This window comes from Hemitrygon akajei, chromosome 20 (assembly GCF_048418815.1).
Source record: "Hemitrygon akajei chromosome 20, sHemAka1.3, whole genome shotgun sequence".
Taxonomy (NCBI): Eukaryota; Metazoa; Chordata; class Chondrichthyes; order Myliobatiformes; family Dasyatidae; genus Hemitrygon; species Hemitrygon akajei.
Genome location: NC_133143.1, coordinates 13,585,511 through 13,606,023, shown reverse-complemented (window position 1 = coordinate 13,606,023; position 20,513 = coordinate 13,585,511). Strand labels below are relative to the sequence as shown.

Genomic DNA, 20,513 nt, shown 5'->3' with positions numbered 1-20,513 from the left:
AGTCCCATCAGTCTTCTCATCACCGTTTCCTTCCGAATGTCAATCTGTTTCATTTCCTCTGTTATCCTATGTCCTTGGCCCATCCATACATCTGGGAGATTGCTTGTGTCTTCCTTAGTGAAAACAGATCTAAAGTACTCATTAAATTCTTCTGCCATTTCTCTGTTTCCCATAACAATTTCACCCAATTCATTCTTCAAGGGCCCAACATTGTTCTTAACTATCTTCTTTCTCTTCACATACCTAAAAAAGCTTTTGCTATCTTCCTTTATATTCCTGGCTAGCTTGCGTTCATACCTCATTTTTTCTCCCCGTATTGTCTTTTTAGTTAAGTTCTGTTGTTCCTTAAAAACTTCTCAATCATCTGTCCTCCCACTCACCTTAGCTCTGTCATATTTCCTTTTTTTTAATGCTATGCAATCTCTGACTTCCTTTGTCAACCACTGTGCCCCCTTTCCCCCCTTTGAATCCTTCCTTCTCTGGGGGATGAACTGATTTTGGACCTTGTGCATTATTCCCAAGAATACCTGCCATTGCTGTTCCACTGTCTTTTCTGCTAGGCTATCCATCCAGTCAACTTTGGCCAGCTCCTCCCTCATGGCTCCATAGTTTCCCCTGTTCATCTGCAACACTGACACCTCCGAACTGCCCTTATCCTTCTCAAATTGCAGATAAAAGCTTATCATATTGTATTCTACCAGGAAGTGGAATGTTTGTCCATCAAGTACTCTGTCACTTTCCAAAGTACATTGTTTCACTATCATAAGCGTGGTGAGTGAGAACAGCAGTATGAAGTTAGAATTTAAGAACCTTAGATTTTAAGACAATAAAAGTATCTCAACCACAGATGAAAGGAGATGGAAGAGAAGTTGCGTAATGTTGAACATGTGGGAATAGGTGTTAATGTCAAAATTAGGTTTATTGTCATATGCACAAATACATGTAGGCACAGGTACAGCAGTATCACAGTCATGTAACATCATGTAAGTAGCATTCATAAGAAAACAAATTAAACACAATTTTTACAAGAAAGAACACAATTAAAACAAAGTCCATTCTACGAAAACTCAACTCTATTACACAGTCAGAGCCTGTTGTCATAGAAGTCGTACAGATGTGCACATGGAGGCATCAGTTTGGATAAAAAACCAAGTCCCCAATAATCTAACCATTTTTATTATAATCTTGCATAGTTCCTAAGTAGGATAAATAAAGTCATATTAATGTTATAGTTTATCTTCAAAAAAGTGTATCATATTCCACCCCCCCATCTTCCAGAATGACTGGCCAGAAGGTTATCAGCTTTCAGCTGCCATGAATTTCCGATTTCCACAGTGTGTGCCCATTCATCTGAAGACGCTGATACCCAATGCTAGTGACGAAGCAATACAGCTCATTAAAGAAGCACTTTATTGGGATCCTAAAAAAAGACCAAATGCTAGTCAGGTAAGTTAACAGAAGAGGACCATTCAGTAACGTTGCGTAATTTGATCATCTAAGGCTACATTTATGTAGAACTTTCCTATCAGATGCTGAACAAATTTCTGTATGTGTACTGAGAAAGCATCTAATATATCAGTAGCACAACAATTGAGTAACATTTGTCTGGGGGGAAAATGTTGATTGTAGATCACATTTATCATAATGTCATAAAAGTTTACTATAGAGGAGGCCATTCTTCTTTTCTTGAGGCTGATATCTTCTAGTTTGATATGGGTTGTTCTAAGAGCACTTGTCACACTATCCGGGTGACCAAGGACACCCCATTTAGAGAGAGGTCATGGAGACTGGCCCTGCAGAAGTGGAAGATGTTCAGCAGCATTTGTGTAAGTTGAAGGAAGCTGGGATCATCACTGAGTCCCAAAGCCAGTAGTGCGTCCCCAGTAGTAATGGCCCGAAAGAAGAATGGGAAGATATGGATGTGCGTAGACTATAGGACTCTGAAAAGGCGCACCAACCCTGACCGGTATATGGCCCCGAGGATCGAAGATGTGCTCGCCTGTCTGAGTGGTGCAAAGTGGTTCAGTGTGCTGAACTTGAGGAGTGGATATTACCAGATACCCATGAGTGAGGCTGGCAAAGAGAAGTCAGCATTTATATGTCCCCTGGAATTTTTCCAGTTCAAAAGATGCCCCGGGGCATATTGGGAGCTCCTGCAACCTTCCAGTGGGTCATGGAGAAGATGGTGGGGGATGTGAACTTGCTTGTGGTATTGGTGTATCTGGATGACCTCATAGTGTTTGAATTCACCTTGGAAGAACATGAAGTGAAGCTACTGAAGGTGCTGGGCTGCCTGAAAGCTGAAGGTTTAAAACTTTCCCTGGACAGGTGCCAGTTCTGCAAAACATCTGTTAGCTATGTTGGGCACATAGTCTCACGGATGGAGTAGTTGCAGATCCAGCTAAGATAGAGGCGGTGACCACTAGGCCAAGACTCCAGACTGTGAGCACTCTGTACTCGTTCCTCGGGTTCTGTGGTTACTATCGAAAGTTCCTGAAGGGCTACGCGAAAGTGAGTCACCTGTTGAAGCAGCTTCTGTGCGGTTACCCTTCCTTGGGGAAGATAGGGAGGGGGATAAAAGGACAGGAGGGTGGAGAGTACCTTAGCCCATTGGAGTCCTTTAGACCGAGGTGGGATGCAGAATGTGAGGATTCCTTTCAGTCACTGAAGGAGCTGTTGACCCAGGCGCCAGTGCTGGCTTTTGCAGACCCCCAATTGCCCTATGTACAGCACATGGATGCCAGCCAAGAGCTGCTGGGGGCATCCTTTATCAGGATCAGGGCACCGGATTGAGACCCGTTGCATTTATCAGCCGGAGTTTGTCACCCTCCGAGGAAAAACTATCCCACACACAGGTTGGAATTTCACTCATTGAAGTGGACAGTGGTGGATAAGCTGAGTGACTACCTCTGCAGGGCCAAGTTTGATGTGAGGGCAGACAACAACCCCCTAAGTTATATCCTGACCTCAGCAAAACTGGATGCCACAGGCCATCGGTGGTTGGCGGCGTTGTCTGCCTATGATTTCAGCCTGAAGTACCAGTCAGGTAGGAGGAACGTTAATGCTGATGCATTATCCTGATGGGTGCATGAGGGACTGGACAGGAAAGAGAAGTGGGAGAGCGTTCTTGCTCCAGGAGTGAAGGCCACGTGTCAGTTTGCCATTACTGTGAAGGCATAAGGAAAAGAGTGTCAGGATCGAGCGGTGGATCAATTGGGAGCTTCAGATGACGCCATTCCCCTGCTTTATTGTAACCTGACTGTTCTGAAGACAAATCTGCTGCTGGAATTGAGTTCTGGGGAAGTGGCAACTGCTCAGCAAGATGACCCGGGCATTGGTATTATTTGGTCAGCGGTCGAAAAGGGAGACATGGCTCAGACAGAGAAGACAAAACGCGCAGTGGTGCCTCCATTACTGAGAGAATGGCCTTGGTTGGAGTTGCAGAACTAGATCCTATACCGGGTCACGTCACCTCCGGACCGACCTCGGCATTCCCAGCTGGTTCTGCTGGAGAAGTATCAGAGGATTGCGTTGAAGTCACTTCATGATGATTCTGGACATTTGGGGGTTGCAAAGGCCTATAGATTGCTCAGAGATCAGTTTTACTGGCCCCTAATGAAGTCGGAAGTTGAAGAATACTGCAAGTTGTGCATTCGATCCATATGGCGGAAGACACTGCCTACGTAGGCAGCTCCCTTGACCCACTTGCAGAGTGTGGGGCCCCTGGACCTGGTGTGTATGGATTTCCTGTCCATAGACCCTGATGCCAGCAACATGGCGAATGTCTTAGTCATCATGGACCACTACACCAGAAATGCAAACACGAGAAAATCTGCAGATGCTGGAAATTTAAACAACACACACAAAATGCTGGTAGAACACAGCAGGCCAGGCAGCATCTATAAGGAGAAGCACTGTCGACGTTTCGGGCTGAGACCCTTCGTCAGAACTAACTAAAAGGAAAGATAGTAAGAGATTTGAAAGTAGTGGGAGGAGGGGGAAATGCGAAATGATAGGAGAAGACCAGAGGGCAACACGAGTGACAGATTCATAGATGCTGTCTGGCCTGCTGAGTTCTGCCAGCATTTTGTGTTTTTATTTATTTCCAGCATCTGCAGATTCACTTGTGTTGCCTTTGAATTCACTACTGCGAAGCCTCTTTCAGTGATGCCTACACTGAAGAAGTTCAGATCTTTTCTCCGACAGGAGTTCAGCGAGAGCCTCTCTCTCTGCTCCCAACCTATTATTTCTTCGGCCCTGAAACTTTTGGACCACATGCTAACCCAGACCCGGTATTACAGCTCTTTTATTTCCCATAATTCTCCACCTTCCCCCTAGCCCATTTCCCTCCAACCTATCACTTTCTAGCTCTCTACTTTATCCCTCCCCCCACTTCTTATCCCCCCTTAACCATCCCATGTTACTTCACTCCTGATGAAGGGTTTCGGCCCAAAACATCGTCATTACCTCCTCCCATAGATGCTGTCTGGCCTGCTGAGTTCTGCCAGCATTTTGTGTTTTTGTTTTTAGAATCAATAGTTCTCTAATCCCCATATGCATTTAGTTTAGAACAATCATTCATTTAAACAGTTTGGTAAGAAGTCACCTTTCCTTAAGAAGTCTCTTGAAAATTCCCATTTGAAGTGGTTCTACTGCTCCTTCTAATAGGATTTCCTTGCATGTTGATTATTTTTTTCTCATCTTTAATGAAATCCCAACCAAAAACTAACTTCTACAGTGACTTTTCTTTCCTTAGTGAACGTGTCCTTTTTCAACTAATTTTACATGGAACTTCCACTCTTCACATTTTGGATTCAAGCAGTCTTGAAATATTCAAAAGTCTTGATGGTTCTGCCATCAAAGGGGATGTTTACAGTATCCCCTTCTGCTCACTGGACCCTGGTTCTTGCTCATAGACAGCAAAGTGGCAGGTGGTTCCATGCTCACTTTAAACTTATCAGGGTCCCATTTCCAGATCTGTTTTGATAATCACTACTCAGTTCCCCTACTGTCTTTAACAGACCACAACCGTGTTTCTTGCACTTTAAGCTTATGAGGTTAACTGGAAAATTTGTGTATATCTGTAAAATATCTGTAGTATCTGTGTAATATCTGTAAAACAAAAAGTAAATTTTTTTTGTGTTTTGGTATTGAAAGGAATAGCACTCAATAGTCCAGAATACCTGCCATTTCTTAAGCATGCTGGAATGTTACTCAATTACTGAGTTGTGCCACTCAGCTTGAGTACTTCACAGAGAAGTTTTTAAAACAATGAGTGCAAGAGAACACTAATAATTACTATTGTAGTCATTCAGCAGACAGGTCAGTGTAGTCATAGAATGAGGCAAATTCTAAAGGGAAATTGAACTAGATAATCAAAAATCCTTCCTTGTGTATTTTGTTATAATCTTTAGTTTTCTGATGTTACTTATAATTTTAAAATTAATTCTAAGTGTCAGCTTTTTGAAATTTTAGGCACTTCGATATCCTTATTTTCAAGTGGGCCAAGCTTTAGGTGCTCCTATGCAATATGTTCAGCCACCGCAGATACAGAGAAAAACAATTCAACCTACAGAACACAAGCAAGAAATTTTACCAAAGTATGAGCTTCAATCCCAACCCCAGCCTTCATCTCAATCTCAGCTGAAAGGTACAAATCAACCGTTTCGACAGATACAAATCACACAACAAGCTGTTAACTATCAAGGACCAGAAAAGGAGATGTTGAAATTCAAGCAAACTGGTCTTCCCTCCATTACTAACAACACCTATTTGGTAAGATGTATATTAATTAATAGAACAAGATGGATTACATCTGAATGCAAAAGGATTGAGTTGAAATGTTAGTGGAAAGCAGTAATTAACCATAAATTAAAAATGGCAGCTGGTCTGTAATTAATTCCTGAACTGAATTGTGCAATACCCCCATGTTCTTCATTCATAACTATGGAAAGAAATTAGAGCTTCAGTTTAAAATTGACTTATGGATAACTAGAGTTAATTACTGCAAATACAGTGCACTAGGACATTTTTTGACAATCTACTTCCCTGTATTACAACAACAATTTTGTACCTGGTATCAAAAAAAACCAATATAATTGTCATTGAGCAAGAAAAGAAAATGTCATCCTAGCAATGGCATAACCACAGCAGCAAGATCAGAGGTTCATAAAACATGTTGCTTCCTCAATACCAGGAAGAGCATGAAGGATTGTGGGGCGAGGCAGAGGAGGGGTTTGAATGGATCAGTCATGTTCTACTTTGGAACTAATTGTGTAAATAGGAAACAGTATGGGATCCTACAGTGTTCATTTCAGAATTACTTGAGTGCTATTCAGATGTATATTGAACAATGTTGGAAGCCACTCTGCTTATCTGGATATCATGTTCACACGTTAGATACACAAATGATTTAGTACAAATATTGAGGGTTACATGATCCATATGTGGTAGGTCCTGATTTTTTATTATATGTTCTTTCTAGAAATTGAATTGCATAGTGTACAAAAAAGTATTACATAATTCTATTCTAAACAACAGCTTAATTAATAATTAAGGAACAGTAGTGGAATTGCTGACTGATGAGTCTGGAGGTTACCAAGGGGTAAATGGGAGTAAATTTGGAGGGAGGTTGCAAAATTCTGCAAGAATTACAGAATAGCAAAAATGGAGAACAGTGATAGTTCAAATAGATAGTGGGAAATAGCAGTATAATACAAGACGAGGAGAGAAGTTTTCTAAAGTAGATTTCTCTTATTTTCTCTTAACAATAGTAGAAGCCCTTTGACCCTTTGAGGCTCTCTTGGACCTTGGAGTAATCCTTTCAATCTCCAATCACCACATTTCCTTGTAATTAGTCAGCTCCAGTCTGATTCTCCTAACCCTCTCCTATTAGGAAAGGGACTCTTTGCGACTCCCACTAACCCCCCCACTTCCTACAACATTTCTCCTTGCAACTGTGGGTAATGCAGTTTCACCTCTTCCCTTCTGAGCATCCATGCACTCATACAATCTTTCCAGGTGAATCAGCAATTCACTTGGACTTCATGCAGTCCAGTGTCCTGCATTCGATGTTCACAATATGGTCTCCTTTATATTGAAAACTCAGGTGTCCCTTTGGAACATTTACATTCAGTTGGCAGGAGTGACCCTGAACTACCTGCTACTTTAATTCTCCATTTCTCTTCCCTCTGATCTGTCTATGACCTTCTGTATTGTCACAGTTAAGTCCAGTGCACACTTGAAATACAGAGTGTCATTTTCTGCCTGGCCAATATTAAAGCTGTCTGGACTCATTAGTGAATTTTACAATTTCAAGCAGCTTAATTCCTCGTCTTTGTCAGTCATCCAACTGTGACATTAGCTTTGCTTGATTATTTTACCCTTTTTTTCTGAAGAGTTGAGGACATGCCCAGCCTGAGTTCCTGGATTTGTCCTGCTTTGCATTTGGTACTTTCTGTATTCTGTCGTCCACGTGCTCACCCTCTAACTGCTCATATTCACTCATTGATCAGATGACCCTAGTGACAGCTTCTTCCTGTGTTCATCCCAAATTTACCCAATTGGACACATCCCCTCCCCCACCCTCCAGTTTTACAAGCTCCTTTTCAGTTCAGCCGAAGGGTCTTTTTGTTTTTAATAAACTGATACTTATAAATACTGAAGGACACTTAACATTTAAAAACATTTAAATAAGTTCCATTCATTAAACATAACATGTACGTACTGCCTAATACTTCATTTCTCATAACCATTCCTCTCTATTCAAATGAAGAGGCATTAATTATCCTACACAGATTTTAGGAGGTGAACCGAAATTGTTGTAACTTTATGTCCATCATCACTTAATGTTCAGAGTAAAGGTCGGCAAGAAAATTGCCAGTACGTTTGGGACATCAGTATTCACCAATGCACACAGAGAAAGATGATCATTATGTTCATCTCAACAGCAATTTTCCAATGTTGCTGAAAGCTGTAAACTTAGAAGGGAAGAAGCTAAGATAAGTGAGAGGTGAAACTTAATGGAATTAAAATTACTGCCTTTTTTTTACTTGTAAGTGATGAAGGTATTGTGATTTTTGTTCCAATGCAAAGACTGAAGTGCAGAAGCCAGCCAAAGGAAGTGAAAATAATGCTATGGGTTTCAAAAGTGGCAGACGTCGATGGGGTCAGATTGCAGTGAAAACTATGGACAGTTGGGATGACTTTGATAGTTCTGACTTTGGAGTATCCTTTTCAAAAAAGGCCACTGTGGTGCCAGTGAAGGAGGAAGGCAATGACAGATATCTTCAAAGGTGCGTCAAGTATATCAAAAAGTTTTTTTAAATTGAAACAATATTAGAGTGATTTTCTAAGAATTGTCACTTTTTATTGTTTTGCTATAATGTTTGTTTCAAGGCTTTGATGCGTACAGATTTTATAAAGGACTTTAAGGGTATTTGGTTATGAAGCAACATACCCAGACTTGAAACCATTCATCAACATATTTTACTGAACATATACTCTCCATATTTACTTTTCTGGTCTTTTTTATTCAATTGATTCTTTTTGAAGGTTTTTGCATATTTTATGGAAATGTTCAAAATTCCATTCTTAGTGGAAGACCCTTTAAAAAGTATACTGTTTGGCAGTTTCAAACCTTGTCCATTTTCCATGTGTTATTAATTAGATATTTATTGTTTGGATTTCCAGATTGTTCTCTTGTGCAATATCAAAATCCACTGTTCTGATTTGCAGCTCAGCTGAACACAAACAAAATCACAACAGCAGAGGAACAAAAACGGTCCCAAATACCACTGTCCCGAGACTGGATTCTGGATTATCTGCATCCTCAGCAAGGCAGCATTATTTGAGGCAGTCAAGGTACCTTCCAGGTAAGTAAGAACTTGGAACACTCATCAGCTTGAGGTACATTCTACTGACTCTATGGCATGGAGACAGGCAGCTCTGAAATGCTCCTGATTTAATTATTGATCTCTGATGTATTGGTCCCAGCATAGCAGACAGGCTTAAGACAACAGTGTAGCAGAAAACTACCAGGCTTGCTATTCAGCAAACACGAGGAAATCTGCAGATGCTGGAAATTCAAACAACACACACAAAATGCTGGTGGAACACAGCAGACCAGGCAGCATCTATAAGGAGAAGCGCTGTCGACGTTTCAGGCCAAGACCCTTTGTCCGGACTAACTGAAAGGAAAGACACTAAGAGTATCTCAGTATCTCTTAGTATCTTTCCTTTCAGTTAGTCCTGACGAAGGGTCCGGCCCGGAACATCGACAGCGCTTCTCCCTATAGATGCTGCCTGGCCTGCTGTGTTCCACCAGCATTTTGTGTGAGGCTTGCTATTCAAACTACTTTTTGGAGATTAGTCATGCAAGTGGAAGAGTGTTGTCTTCATCTTGCATTCCCTGTTGTCACTTCCTTTCCAGATTTGCGCACAAAATGCAGTGGATTCCAGATAATTGGGGCACATCAGGACAAGTACATTTTAGCCCAATTAAGCAACTGTTGACGTTTCAAGGATTCAAAGTACAGTTATTATCAAAGAATGTATAAATTATACCATCTTGAGATTTGTCTGCTTACAGACACCCACAAAGCAAGAAACCTGAAAAAAAATTGAAGAAAAAAACCAACACCCAATGAGCAGAGAAATAGAAGAAAAATACAAATCATACAAACAACAAAAGCAAGCAACAGCATACTGAACCAAATTGAGTCCATAAGCCCAAAGCAGCTAGAGTAGTACCATAGCCTCATTCTCAGTCTCAGTGCATCACACAGTGGGGCAAATTGTCGCAAAGTTCACAGACATGAAGCATGGAGCAGTCTCACGGGCTCGGTGCCACAGAGAGCAGCAGACATCACGGAAGAGCAGGTGGAAACACTCTCCTGCAGTTCTGATGCCCTGCCTTTTCAGACTATCTGGGCCGGCCAAATACTGGGTTATGCCGCACCACAGCAATACATTCTGTGCCTGTACCCCACTGTACAGCCTGTGGGCAAACTTGACCTTTCCAAATCATCTCGGCACTTTGATCGATCCAACCTGTCCCAGTTTAGGTGAAAGGGCTCTGAAACTCCTCCGCACAGCCTCCTCTTCCGATTCACTCACTCCAACTCCATCTCTGTCTCCTTCTCCATCACAAACATGCCACGCTCCGACTTTGCATTGCACCCACATGGTTCAATCCTCGAGTCAGCCTCACCTTCATTTGATTTCATTATTTGTGGTGATAAATTTGCCACAGAAAAAGTGTTATTAATGAAGTATTTAGTCATATTTCATCCATTATTGACCACCAACTGTCACCCAACAGCAGTAGTGCCATCTTAAATCAGAAATTTCATGGAAATAGTAAAAAAGGTATTTTTTTTTAAAAAAAAGACAAACTTTCATTTAAGTGAGCAACAAATTGAATGAAATACAGAACAAATTAGAACACTACCAATACAGTATTATAAAACTGCAACACACACAAAATGCTGGAGGAATTCAGCAGAATAGGCAGCATCTGTGGAAAAAAAAAAGTACAGTCAACATTTTGGGCCGAGACCCTTCGGCAGGACTGGGGAAAACTCTTTTTTACTTTTCTTCATCTTTTTTTCTCCAGTCCTGCCGAAGGGTCTTGGCCTAAAATATCAACTGTACTTTTTTCCCATAGATGCTGCCTGGCCTGCTGAATTCCTCTAGCATTTTGTGTGTGTTGCTTGGATTTCCAGCATCTGCAGATTCTCTCTTGTTTGTGACTATAAAACTGTATTAGTTCCTAATAATTGTTAATGGAGCAATTCATCCCAAGTATGCTGCGGTGATCTTTGACACTAACAACATTAGTGCAGACACTTAATGGACTGCTTTAATGCAATGCTTTCAATGATTGCATCCTCCAAATCTTAATTTTCATTGTAAAATTAAGATGATTGTCAATACTTTCAAATTCTTTGTAGTTCTCTTCTGAAAGAAGATGGTGCCAGCGAACAATGCAACCAAGGGCGACATACTCCAGATGGTTCACAAAACTACTTCTTTCTTCTTTTTTAATGGCTTCTTTTTCTTTCAAATGTGGTCTCCTACTGTTGAAGCCTGTGATCTACATTTTGGTGGTGGGTTTTCGAGTCAATTGAGTGATCTGACACTTTGCAATCTCCGAGGGTTTTCCATGAGGCTTTGAGTGAAATGTACCTGGTGTGTAGTTTATGTTATGATGTTTTTCTGCTTACTGGTTACTGTTTGTGCAGTTTCTGAGGATTTTGAATTGGGGCACCCTGCAGAAAACTAACACTGAGCTGAACTAGACTCTCAGTACTGTGTTTTTTTGCTTGGGGAGGGGTTTGATGTATTTCTTTGAACAGGACAATGGTGTTCTTTGTTTCAGGGCTGCCGGTTAGGAAGATGCATCTCAGGGTTGTATTCTGCATACATACTTTAATAGTAAATGTACTTTGAATCCTTGAATAGTATAATCATTTCATTTTCACTCCTGTCCACTTCTGGCATCTCCAAACCTGAATGCTTGAAACAGCAGTGAGCAAAGCAGTTCTGTATTGTCTTAATGCTTATCTTTTGCTACCTATCAATGACAAAAATTGCTGATTTTTGAACAAATGAACGCAGCTGGCCGTGTAGTGTCAGACAGCCACATCAGTGCACACAACTGATGCTAGTTAGAAACTGTTCGGCAATAGTCTTCTGTGCCAATTAAGTGGCATGGTGTCCCAAATAAACAAAGGGAATCCCGGCTATTTTCTCAATTAAATTTTGTTCTTTAAGAGTTGTCCCAAATGGCCCAGTTAATCGGAATCCATTATAAAGCAAGTACAACACCAATGGTTTCTTTAGAACTATACCCTGGTGTAAGGAACAGACTGTTGGAAATCACTAGTATTACTAATGTTATATCAGCCTGGAAAATGCACAGTGCAGTATGTGGTTTTAGGTTTATCCCTGCATTATATGTGAGTGCTATAGGGAGACCATCATTAATATTTTTTGGATCGGGACAAGAAGGGCAGTGTGAGAGCTAAATTCTGAAGGAAGGCAGTTTTTTAAAAAAACTTCTTTGAGTACAAGAAGGGCGAGACTGCGCAGGTGCATGATGTAGACAGGACAGTGCGGAGAGTTTAAAAAGAAGACTACCCTATACAGTGGACAGCGGTCAGAGCAGGCAGCGGAGTGAGTGGCAGCAGAGTGTAGAGCTTTGGCTCAACAGGCTTAGGCGGTAACGGGAAGAGGCGAGAGCGAGGCACCAACTCTTTTTTTCCCCTTGGCGAATCGGCCTGGACAGACAGAGGAATAGCAGGGCTCACACAGCCAATGGTACGAGCTAACGGTTTAAAAGTTTGTGTGTTTGGCGAGGTACGTGGGTGAGTAGACTTATTTTTCCTGTTTCATTCCTGTAGAATTAGGTAGCATGTCTGTAGGGTTAGTACTGTTACGTACCCCATAACTGGGTTAACAGACCAGCAGAAATGGAATGATACGTTGGGAGTCTGGTGGTACTGTAACTAAAGGTGTTTAGTAGTAAACTAAACAATACAGTATCAAAAATGTCAATATACATATAAAACAGGTTAGCAATGATAAAAACAGAAGTGTAGGAATAATAATCAACAGTAAAAAACAAGCTCTATCAAAATCTAGGGGTAAATGAATTGTCATAAGAGATTATAGAGTTCAGTTCAGTTCATGCTGAAGTAGTTGTTGTGTTGCAATGTTGGGGAGAGAGAGAGAGAGCGAGTGTGAGATGAGCAGCTGCAGCAGGCAAACCTTCCGCCGTCTTCTTGTTCCGTTGTACCATTGGAGTCACCGATCATGACCCTTCCGTTCCAGGCTAGACCGTTCTTCAGTGATTGACTCGTCACCCAGGCAAGGGCGGACACACACACAAGTACCCACCAGTCTGCCTTCATCCACTGTGCTCCGGACTGATTCTCCTGAACCGATCCTCCAGGCCCCCACCTTCCTGTGGGTGCACAACACTCTTTCAGTGTCCACTGGTGTGTCTGAGGGTGTCTCCCCAGACCCATCTTTTATCCCCACTGACGAAGTATCAGCCATCCATCAACTCAACATGACCATGTCCATCAAACTAGTCCACTCCCTGCTGTCTCAGCAAGAATGTTAACGAGCAAAGAGGTATCCTTGTAGCAAAAGGTAAATAATCAGTGAAGAAGCCATAATACATAAATCATCCGTCTCTCTCTCTCTCTTATCTGTAGCAGATGCCTCTACCTCTGTTCTTCATCTCTCTCGCTCATTAGCAGCATAGTTCCCGGGGGGTGGGGGGGAGGTCAACTCTGGACCCCATTTCCATCTGGTTTGTTCAGCACACATAACAGTACTTTGTTCAGGGTGTCAGATATGGGAATCCTGGGAGACCTCCAGCCTCTCTGATGGCCACATCTGTGCCAGGTGCATCTCCTCAGAGAACATGTTAGGGATCTGGAGCTGCAGCTTGATGACCTACTGCTTATTAGGGAAAGTGAAGAGGTAATAGACAGGAGCTACAGGGAAGTAGTCATCCCTAGGCTACAGGGGTCAGAAAACCGGGTGACTGTCAGGAGAGGGAAGGAAAATGCCCGGATAGTGGAGAGCACCCCTGTGGCTGCCCCCCTCAGCAACAAGTATATCATTTTGGATGCTGTTGAGGGGGATGACCTGACAGGGGATGGCCACGGTGACCGGGTCTCTGGCACTGAGCCTGGCGCTGTTGTGCAGGAGGGAAGGAGGGAGAAAAGGAATGCGGTAGTCATAGGGGATTCCATAGTCAGGGGAACAGACAGGAGATTCTGTGAGCCTGATAGAGATACTCACATGGTGTGTTGCCTCCCAGGTGCCAGGGTACGGGATGTGTTATGTACCCAGTAACGGGTTAAAAAGAACTAGCAGAAATGGACACACCTGGAGTCTGAGTCTTACGTTATAAACTGTATTTTATTAGTAACTACGTGAATAAAGTAATATAAAACAAGATAAAGTAAACAGGTTAGCTGAGCATATGCATATATATAGGTGAGTAAATAAGGTTCCCAAGTTTCCCCAGCTCAGGTGATTAGGTGATACAGTCTTACGGTCTTACGGTGGTATGGTAAATAATCAGTTCAGTTCTGGAATTTGGTTTGAATAGAGTTGGAGAGAGAGAGTTAGAGTGTTGGTTTATCTTCCAATGCCAGTGCCGATGCCAATCCTCCACATCATCCTCCTGTTCCCAAAACTTATTTAAAAGTCACCAACTTGTGACCACTGAAAAGGGGATACCGTCTTCTGTGGTGGAGTTATTAACCCCAGACCAGGGTTAAACACACCGATAGCTCCCCACCGGTCACCCCTTTGTCCACATTGTGAGCAAAAACCCCACCCTTGTCGTGGGCACACAAAGCTCACCAGTGTCCTCCTTGCCTCTGGAGTCATGTGTCTCCTGTGTGTCTTGTGTGTCTCTGGTGTGTGTTTGATTAAAAAAGTCAACTGACCTTGTATATATTCAAGTGCTGAGGACGAGCTGTCCATCCTATAGCTCCGCCTTTCAGTTTCCAAGGCAACTCACTGACTCTCTCTCTTGTCCCTGCTGCTGAATTAGTACACAAGCCGTTTGCTCCCTCTCTCTCTCGTTTAAAGGAACAGTCCACTTTAGAATAATCCTTCAGATCTCGTTACAGATGTCTCAGATTGGGTCCAGAATATACTGAAGGGAGAGGGCGAGCAGCTAGCTGTCTTGTAACATGTTGGTACCAATCACATAGATAGGAAAAGGGAGGAGGTCCTGAAGAGAGATTTCCGAGAGTTAGGAAGGAAGCTGAGAAGTAGGACCTCCAGGGTAGTAATCTCAAGATTGCTACCTGTGCCACGTGCTAGCGAGGGCAATAATAGTAAAATCAGGCAGATTAATGCGTGGAGGGGGCAGGGCTTCAGATTCTTGGATCATTGGGATCTCTTCTGGGGGAAGTATGACCAGTTCAAAAAGGACAGGTTACACCTGAACCTGAAGGGGACCAATATCCTGGCGGGAAGGTTTAATAGAGCTGTTAGGGAGGGTTTAAACTAATTTGGCAGGGGGATGGGAACCGGAATGATAGAGTGGAGGAGGGGGAAAACAGAAATAAATCTAAGATAGTGAGCAGTAAAGATGTCAGGAAGGACAGGCAGGTGATGGGGCAAATTTTCAGCCATTGGGATGAGTTGCAGTGCAATCAAAGCGAAAAGTACCAAATACTGGACTTAAGGTGTTATACTTAAATGCACACAGCATAAGGAATAAGGTGGATGATCTTGTTGTACAGTTACAGATTGGCAGGTATGATATTGTGGCCATCACTGAGACGTGGCTAAAGGATGCATGTCTCTGGGAGCTGAACGTCCAAGGACACACGGTGTATCGGAAGGATAGGCAGGTCGGTAGAGGGGGTGGTGTGGCTTTATTGGTAAGAAATTATACTAAATCATTAGAAAGAGTTGACATAGGATCGGAAGGTGCAGAATCTTTATGGGTTGAGCTAAGAAATCGCAGGGGTAAAAGGACCCTGATGGCAGTTAAATACAGGCCTCCTAACAGCTGCAGTGATGTGGATTACAAATTACAACAGGAAATAGAAAAGGCTTGCCAGAAGGGCAGTGTTGTGATAATTGTGGGGGGATCTTAACATGTGAGTGGATTGGGAGAATTTGTAGAATATCTACCAGATGGCTTTTTAGAACAGCTTGCTGTTGAGCCCACTAGGGGATCGGCTGTACTGGATTGGGTATTGTGTCATGAACCAGAGGTGATTAGAGAGATTGAGGTGAAGGAACCCTTAGGAAGCAGTGATCATAACATGATTGAGTTCACTGTGAAATTTGAGAAAGAGAAGCCGAAATCCAATGTGTCGGTATTTCAGTGGAGTAAAGGAAATTACAGTGGCATGAGAGAGGAACTGGCCAAAGTTGACTGGAAAGGGACACTAGTGGGAAGGACAGCAGAGCAGCAGTGGCTGGAGTTTATGCGAGAAGTGAGGAAGGTGCAAGACAGATATATTCCAAAAAAGAAGAAATTTTTGAATGGAAAAAGGATGCAACCGTGGCTGACAAGAGAAGTCAAAGCCAAAGTAAAAGCAAAGGAGAGGGCGTACAAGGAAGCAAACATTAGTGGGAAGACAGATTGGGAAGTTTTTTAAAGCTTACAAAAGGAAACTAAGAAAGTCATTAACCATATAAAAATTACAGCACAGAAACAGGCCATCTTGGCCCTTCTAGTCCGTGCCGAACACTTACTCTTACCTAGTCCCACTGACCCGCACTCAGCCCATAACCCTTCATTCCTTTCCTGTCCATATACCTATCCAATTTTACTTTAAATGACAATACTGAACCCGCCTCTACCACTTCTACTGGAAGCTCGTTCCACACAGCTACCACTCTCTGAGTAAAGAAGTTCCCCCTCGTGTTACCCTAAACTTTTGCCCCCTAACTCTCAACTCATGTCCTCTTGTTTGATTCTCCCATACTCTCAATGGAAAAAGCCTATCCACATCAACTCTATCTATCCCCCTCATAATTTTAAATACCTCTATCAAGTCCCCCCTCAACCTTCTATGCTCCAAAGAATAAAGACCTTACTTGTTCAACCTTTCCCTGTAACTTAGGTGCTGAAACCCAGGTAACATTCTAGTAAATCTTCTCCATACTCTCTCTATTTTGTTGACATCTTTCCTATAATTCGGTGACCAAAACTGTACACAATACTCCAAATTCGGTCTTACCAATGCCTTGTACAATTTTAACATTACATCCCAACTCCTGTACTCAATGCTCTGAATTATAAAGGCCAACATACCAAAAGCTTTCTTCACCACCCTATCCACATGAGACTCCACCTTCAGGGAACTAGGCACCATTATTCCTAGATCACTCTGTTCTACTGCATTCTTCAATGCCCTACCTACCATTTACTATGTATGTCCTATTTGGATTATTCCTACCAAAATGTAGCACCTCACACGTACCAGCATTAAACTCCATCTGCCATCGTTCAGCCCACTCTTCTAACTGGCCTAAATCTCCCTGCAAACTTTGAAAACCTACTTCATTATCCACAACGCCACCCACCTTAGTATCATCTGCATACTTACTAATCCAATTTACCACCCCATCATCCAGATCATTAATGTATATGACAAACAACATTGGACCCAGTACAGATCCCTGAGGCACACTACTAGTCACTGGCCTCCAACCTGACAAACAGTTATCCACCACTACTCTCTGGCAGCTCCCATCCAGCCACTGTTGAATCCATTTTACTACTTCAACATTAATACCTAACGATTGAACCTTCCTAACTAACCTTCCGTACAGAACCTTGTCAAAGGCCTTACTGAAGACCATAAAGACAACATCCACTGCTTTACCCTCATCAACTTTCCTCGTAACCTCTTCAAAAAATTCAATAAGATTTGTCAAACATGACCTTCCACGCACAGATCCATGTTGACTGTTCCTAATCAGACCCTGTCTATCCAGATAATTATATATACCATCTCTAAGAATACTTTCTATTAATTTACCCACCACTGATGTCAAACTGACAGGCCTATAATTGCTAGGTTTACTCTTAGAACCCTTTTTAAACAATGGAACCACATGAGCAATACGCCAATCCTCCGGCACCATCCCCGTTTCTAATGACATTTGAAATATTTCTGTCAGAGCCCCTGCTATTTCTACACTAACCTCCCTCAAGGTCCTAGGGAATATCCTGTCAGGACCCGGAGATTTATCCACTTTTATATTCCTTAAAAGCGCCAGTACTTCCTCCTCTTTAATTGTCATAGTTTCCATAACTTCCCTACTTGTTTTCCTTACCTTACACAATTTAATATCCTTCTCCTTAGTGAATACTGAAGAAAAGAAATTGTTCAAAATCTCCTCCATCTCTTTTGGCTCCACACATAGCTGTCCACTCTGATTCTCTAAGGGACCAATTTTATCCTCACTATCCTTTTGCTATTAATATAACCATAGAAACCCTTCGGATTTATTTTCACCTTACTTGCCAAAGCAACCTTTAGAGGGAAAAGATGAAACGAAGCTAGCAAATAATATCAAAGAGGATACTAAAAGCTTTTTCAAGTATGTAAAGAGTAAAAGACAGGTGAGAGTAGATATAGGACCGATAGAAAATGATGATGGGGAAATTGTAATGGGAGATAAGGAGATGGCAGAGGAACTGACCGAGTATTTTGCATCAGTCTTCACTGAGGAAGTCATCAGCAGTATACCGGACACTCAAGGGTGTCAGGGAAGTGAAGTGTGCACAGTCACAATTATGACAGAGAAAGTACTCAGAAAGCAGAATAGTTTAAGGGTAGATAAATCTCCAAGACCAGGTGGAATGCACCCTCATGTTCTGAAGGAAGTAGCTGTGGAGATTGTAGAGGCATTAGCAATGACCTTTCAAAAGTCAATAGATTCTGGCATGGTTCCGGAGGACTGGAAGATAGCAAATGTCTCTCCGCTATTTAAAAAGGGGGCAAGGAAGCAAAAAGGAAATGATAGACCTGTTAGCTTGACATTGGTGGTTGGGAATTTTTTGGAGTCGATTGTCAAGGATGAGGTTATGGAGTACTTGGAGGCATATGACAAGATAGGCAGAACTCAGCATGGTTTCCTTAAAGGGAAATCCTGCTTGACAAACCTATTGCAATTTTTTGAGGAAATTACAAGTAGGCTAGGCAAGGGAGATGCAGTGGATGTTGTGTATTTGGATTTTCAGAAGGCCTTTGACAAGTTAAGAGCCCATGGAATTATGGGAAAGTTACATACGTGGATAGAGCGTTGGCTGATTGGCAGGAAACAGAGAGTGGGAATAATGGGATCCCATTCTGGTTGGCTTCCGGTTACCAGTGGTGTTCCACAGGGGTCCGTGTTGGGGCCGCTTCTTTTTACGTTGTATATCAACGATTTGGATTATGAAATAGATGGCTTTGTGGCTAAGTTTGCTGATGATACAAAGATAGGTGGAGGGGCCAGTAGTGCTGAGGAAACAGAGAGTCTGCAGAGAGACTCAGATAAATCAGGAGAATGGGCAACGAAGTGGAAAATGATATACAATGTTGGAAAGTGTATGGGCATGCACTTTGGTAGAAGAAATAAACGGGCAGACTATTATTTAAATAGGGAGAGAATTCAAAGTTCTGCGATGCAACGGGACTTGGGAGTCCTCGTGCAGGATACCCTTAAGGTTAACCTCCAGGTTGAGTCGGTGGTGAAGAAGACGAATGCAATGTTGGCATTCATTTCTAGAGGAATAGAGTATAGGAGCAGGGATGTGATGTTGAGGCTCTATAAGGCACTGGTAAGACCTCACTTGGAGTACTGTGTGCACTTTTGGGCTCCTTATTTAAGAAAGGATGTGCTGATGTTGGAGAGGGTTCAGAGAATATTCACTAGAATGATTCCGGGAATGAGAGGGTTAACATATGAGGAACGTTTGACCGCTCTTGGACTGTACTCCTTGGAGTTTAGAAGAATGAGGGGGGACCTCATAGAAACATTTCAAATGTTGAAAGGGATGGACAGAGTGGATGTGGCAAAGTTGTTTCCCATGGTGGGGGAGTCTAGTACGAGAGCGCATGACTTAAGGATTGAAGGGCACCCATTCACAACAGAGATGCAAAGAAATTTTTTTAGACAGAGGGTGGTGAGTCTGTGGAATTTGTTGCCACGGGCAGCAGTGGAGGTCAAGTCATTGGGTGTATTTAAGGCAGAGATTGATAGGTATCTGAGTAGCCAGGGCATCAAAGGTTATGGTGAGAAGGTGGGGAAGTGAGACTAAATGGGAGAATGGATCAGCTCATGATAAAATGGTGGAGCAGACTTGATGGGATTAGTCTAGGCCATTAGTCTTATGGTCTAATATACATCCTGAATTGCCCATGAGAGGGCAATGTTGAGCCACTTTTTGAAACATTACTGTCCATCAGAGAAGCAATATTTCTTGAATCAGAATCAGGTTTAATAAAACTAGCGTATGTCATGAAATTTGTTATTTTGTGGCAGCAGTCCATTGCAATACATAGTATTAAAAACTATACATTACGATAAGAAGTATATATTTGAAAATTAAATAAGTCATGCAAAAAGAGAACAATAAAAATACTGAGGTAATGTTCAAGTGTTCATTGTCCATACGTAAATCTCTTGGCAGAGGGGAAGAAAAGTCCAAATAAAATTTATAATCAGAGTACATACGTGCCACCATATACAATGCAGAGATCCTTTTTCCTGTGGGCATGCTGAGCAAATCTATAAAACAGTAACTGTAAACAAGATCAATGACAACAAACCATACAAATGAAAATTGAATAAATAGCAATAATTAACGAGTGTGAAATAACAAGATAAAGAGTCCTTAAAGTGAGACCATCAGTTGTAGGAACAGAAATAGAATGAGTGTAGTTATTCCCTTGTTCAAGAGACTGATGGCTGAAGGGTAGTAACTGTTCTTAAACCTGGTGGTTCGACTCCTGAGGCACTTG

General features: G+C 42.2%; 1 protein-coding gene across 3 annotated transcripts in view; it reads left to right on the top strand.

Moving 5' to 3' along the window:
* The window catches only part of mak (male germ cell-associated kinase), an 84,818-nt gene that overhangs the window by 52,217 nt on the left and 12,088 nt on the right, over nt 1–20,513 (top strand). For all 3 annotated transcript variants that reach the window (XM_073023880.1, XM_073023881.1, XM_073023882.1), the window contains exons 8-11: nt 1,279–1,446; nt 5,476–5,775; nt 8,095–8,294; nt 8,737–8,873. In XM_073023880.1, coding sequence (XP_072879981.1) covers nt 1,279–1,446; nt 5,476–5,775; nt 8,095–8,294; nt 8,737–8,873 — 805 coding nt within the window. The remainder of the gene's footprint in view (nt 1–1,278; nt 1,447–5,475; nt 5,776–8,094; nt 8,295–8,736; nt 8,874–20,513) is intronic.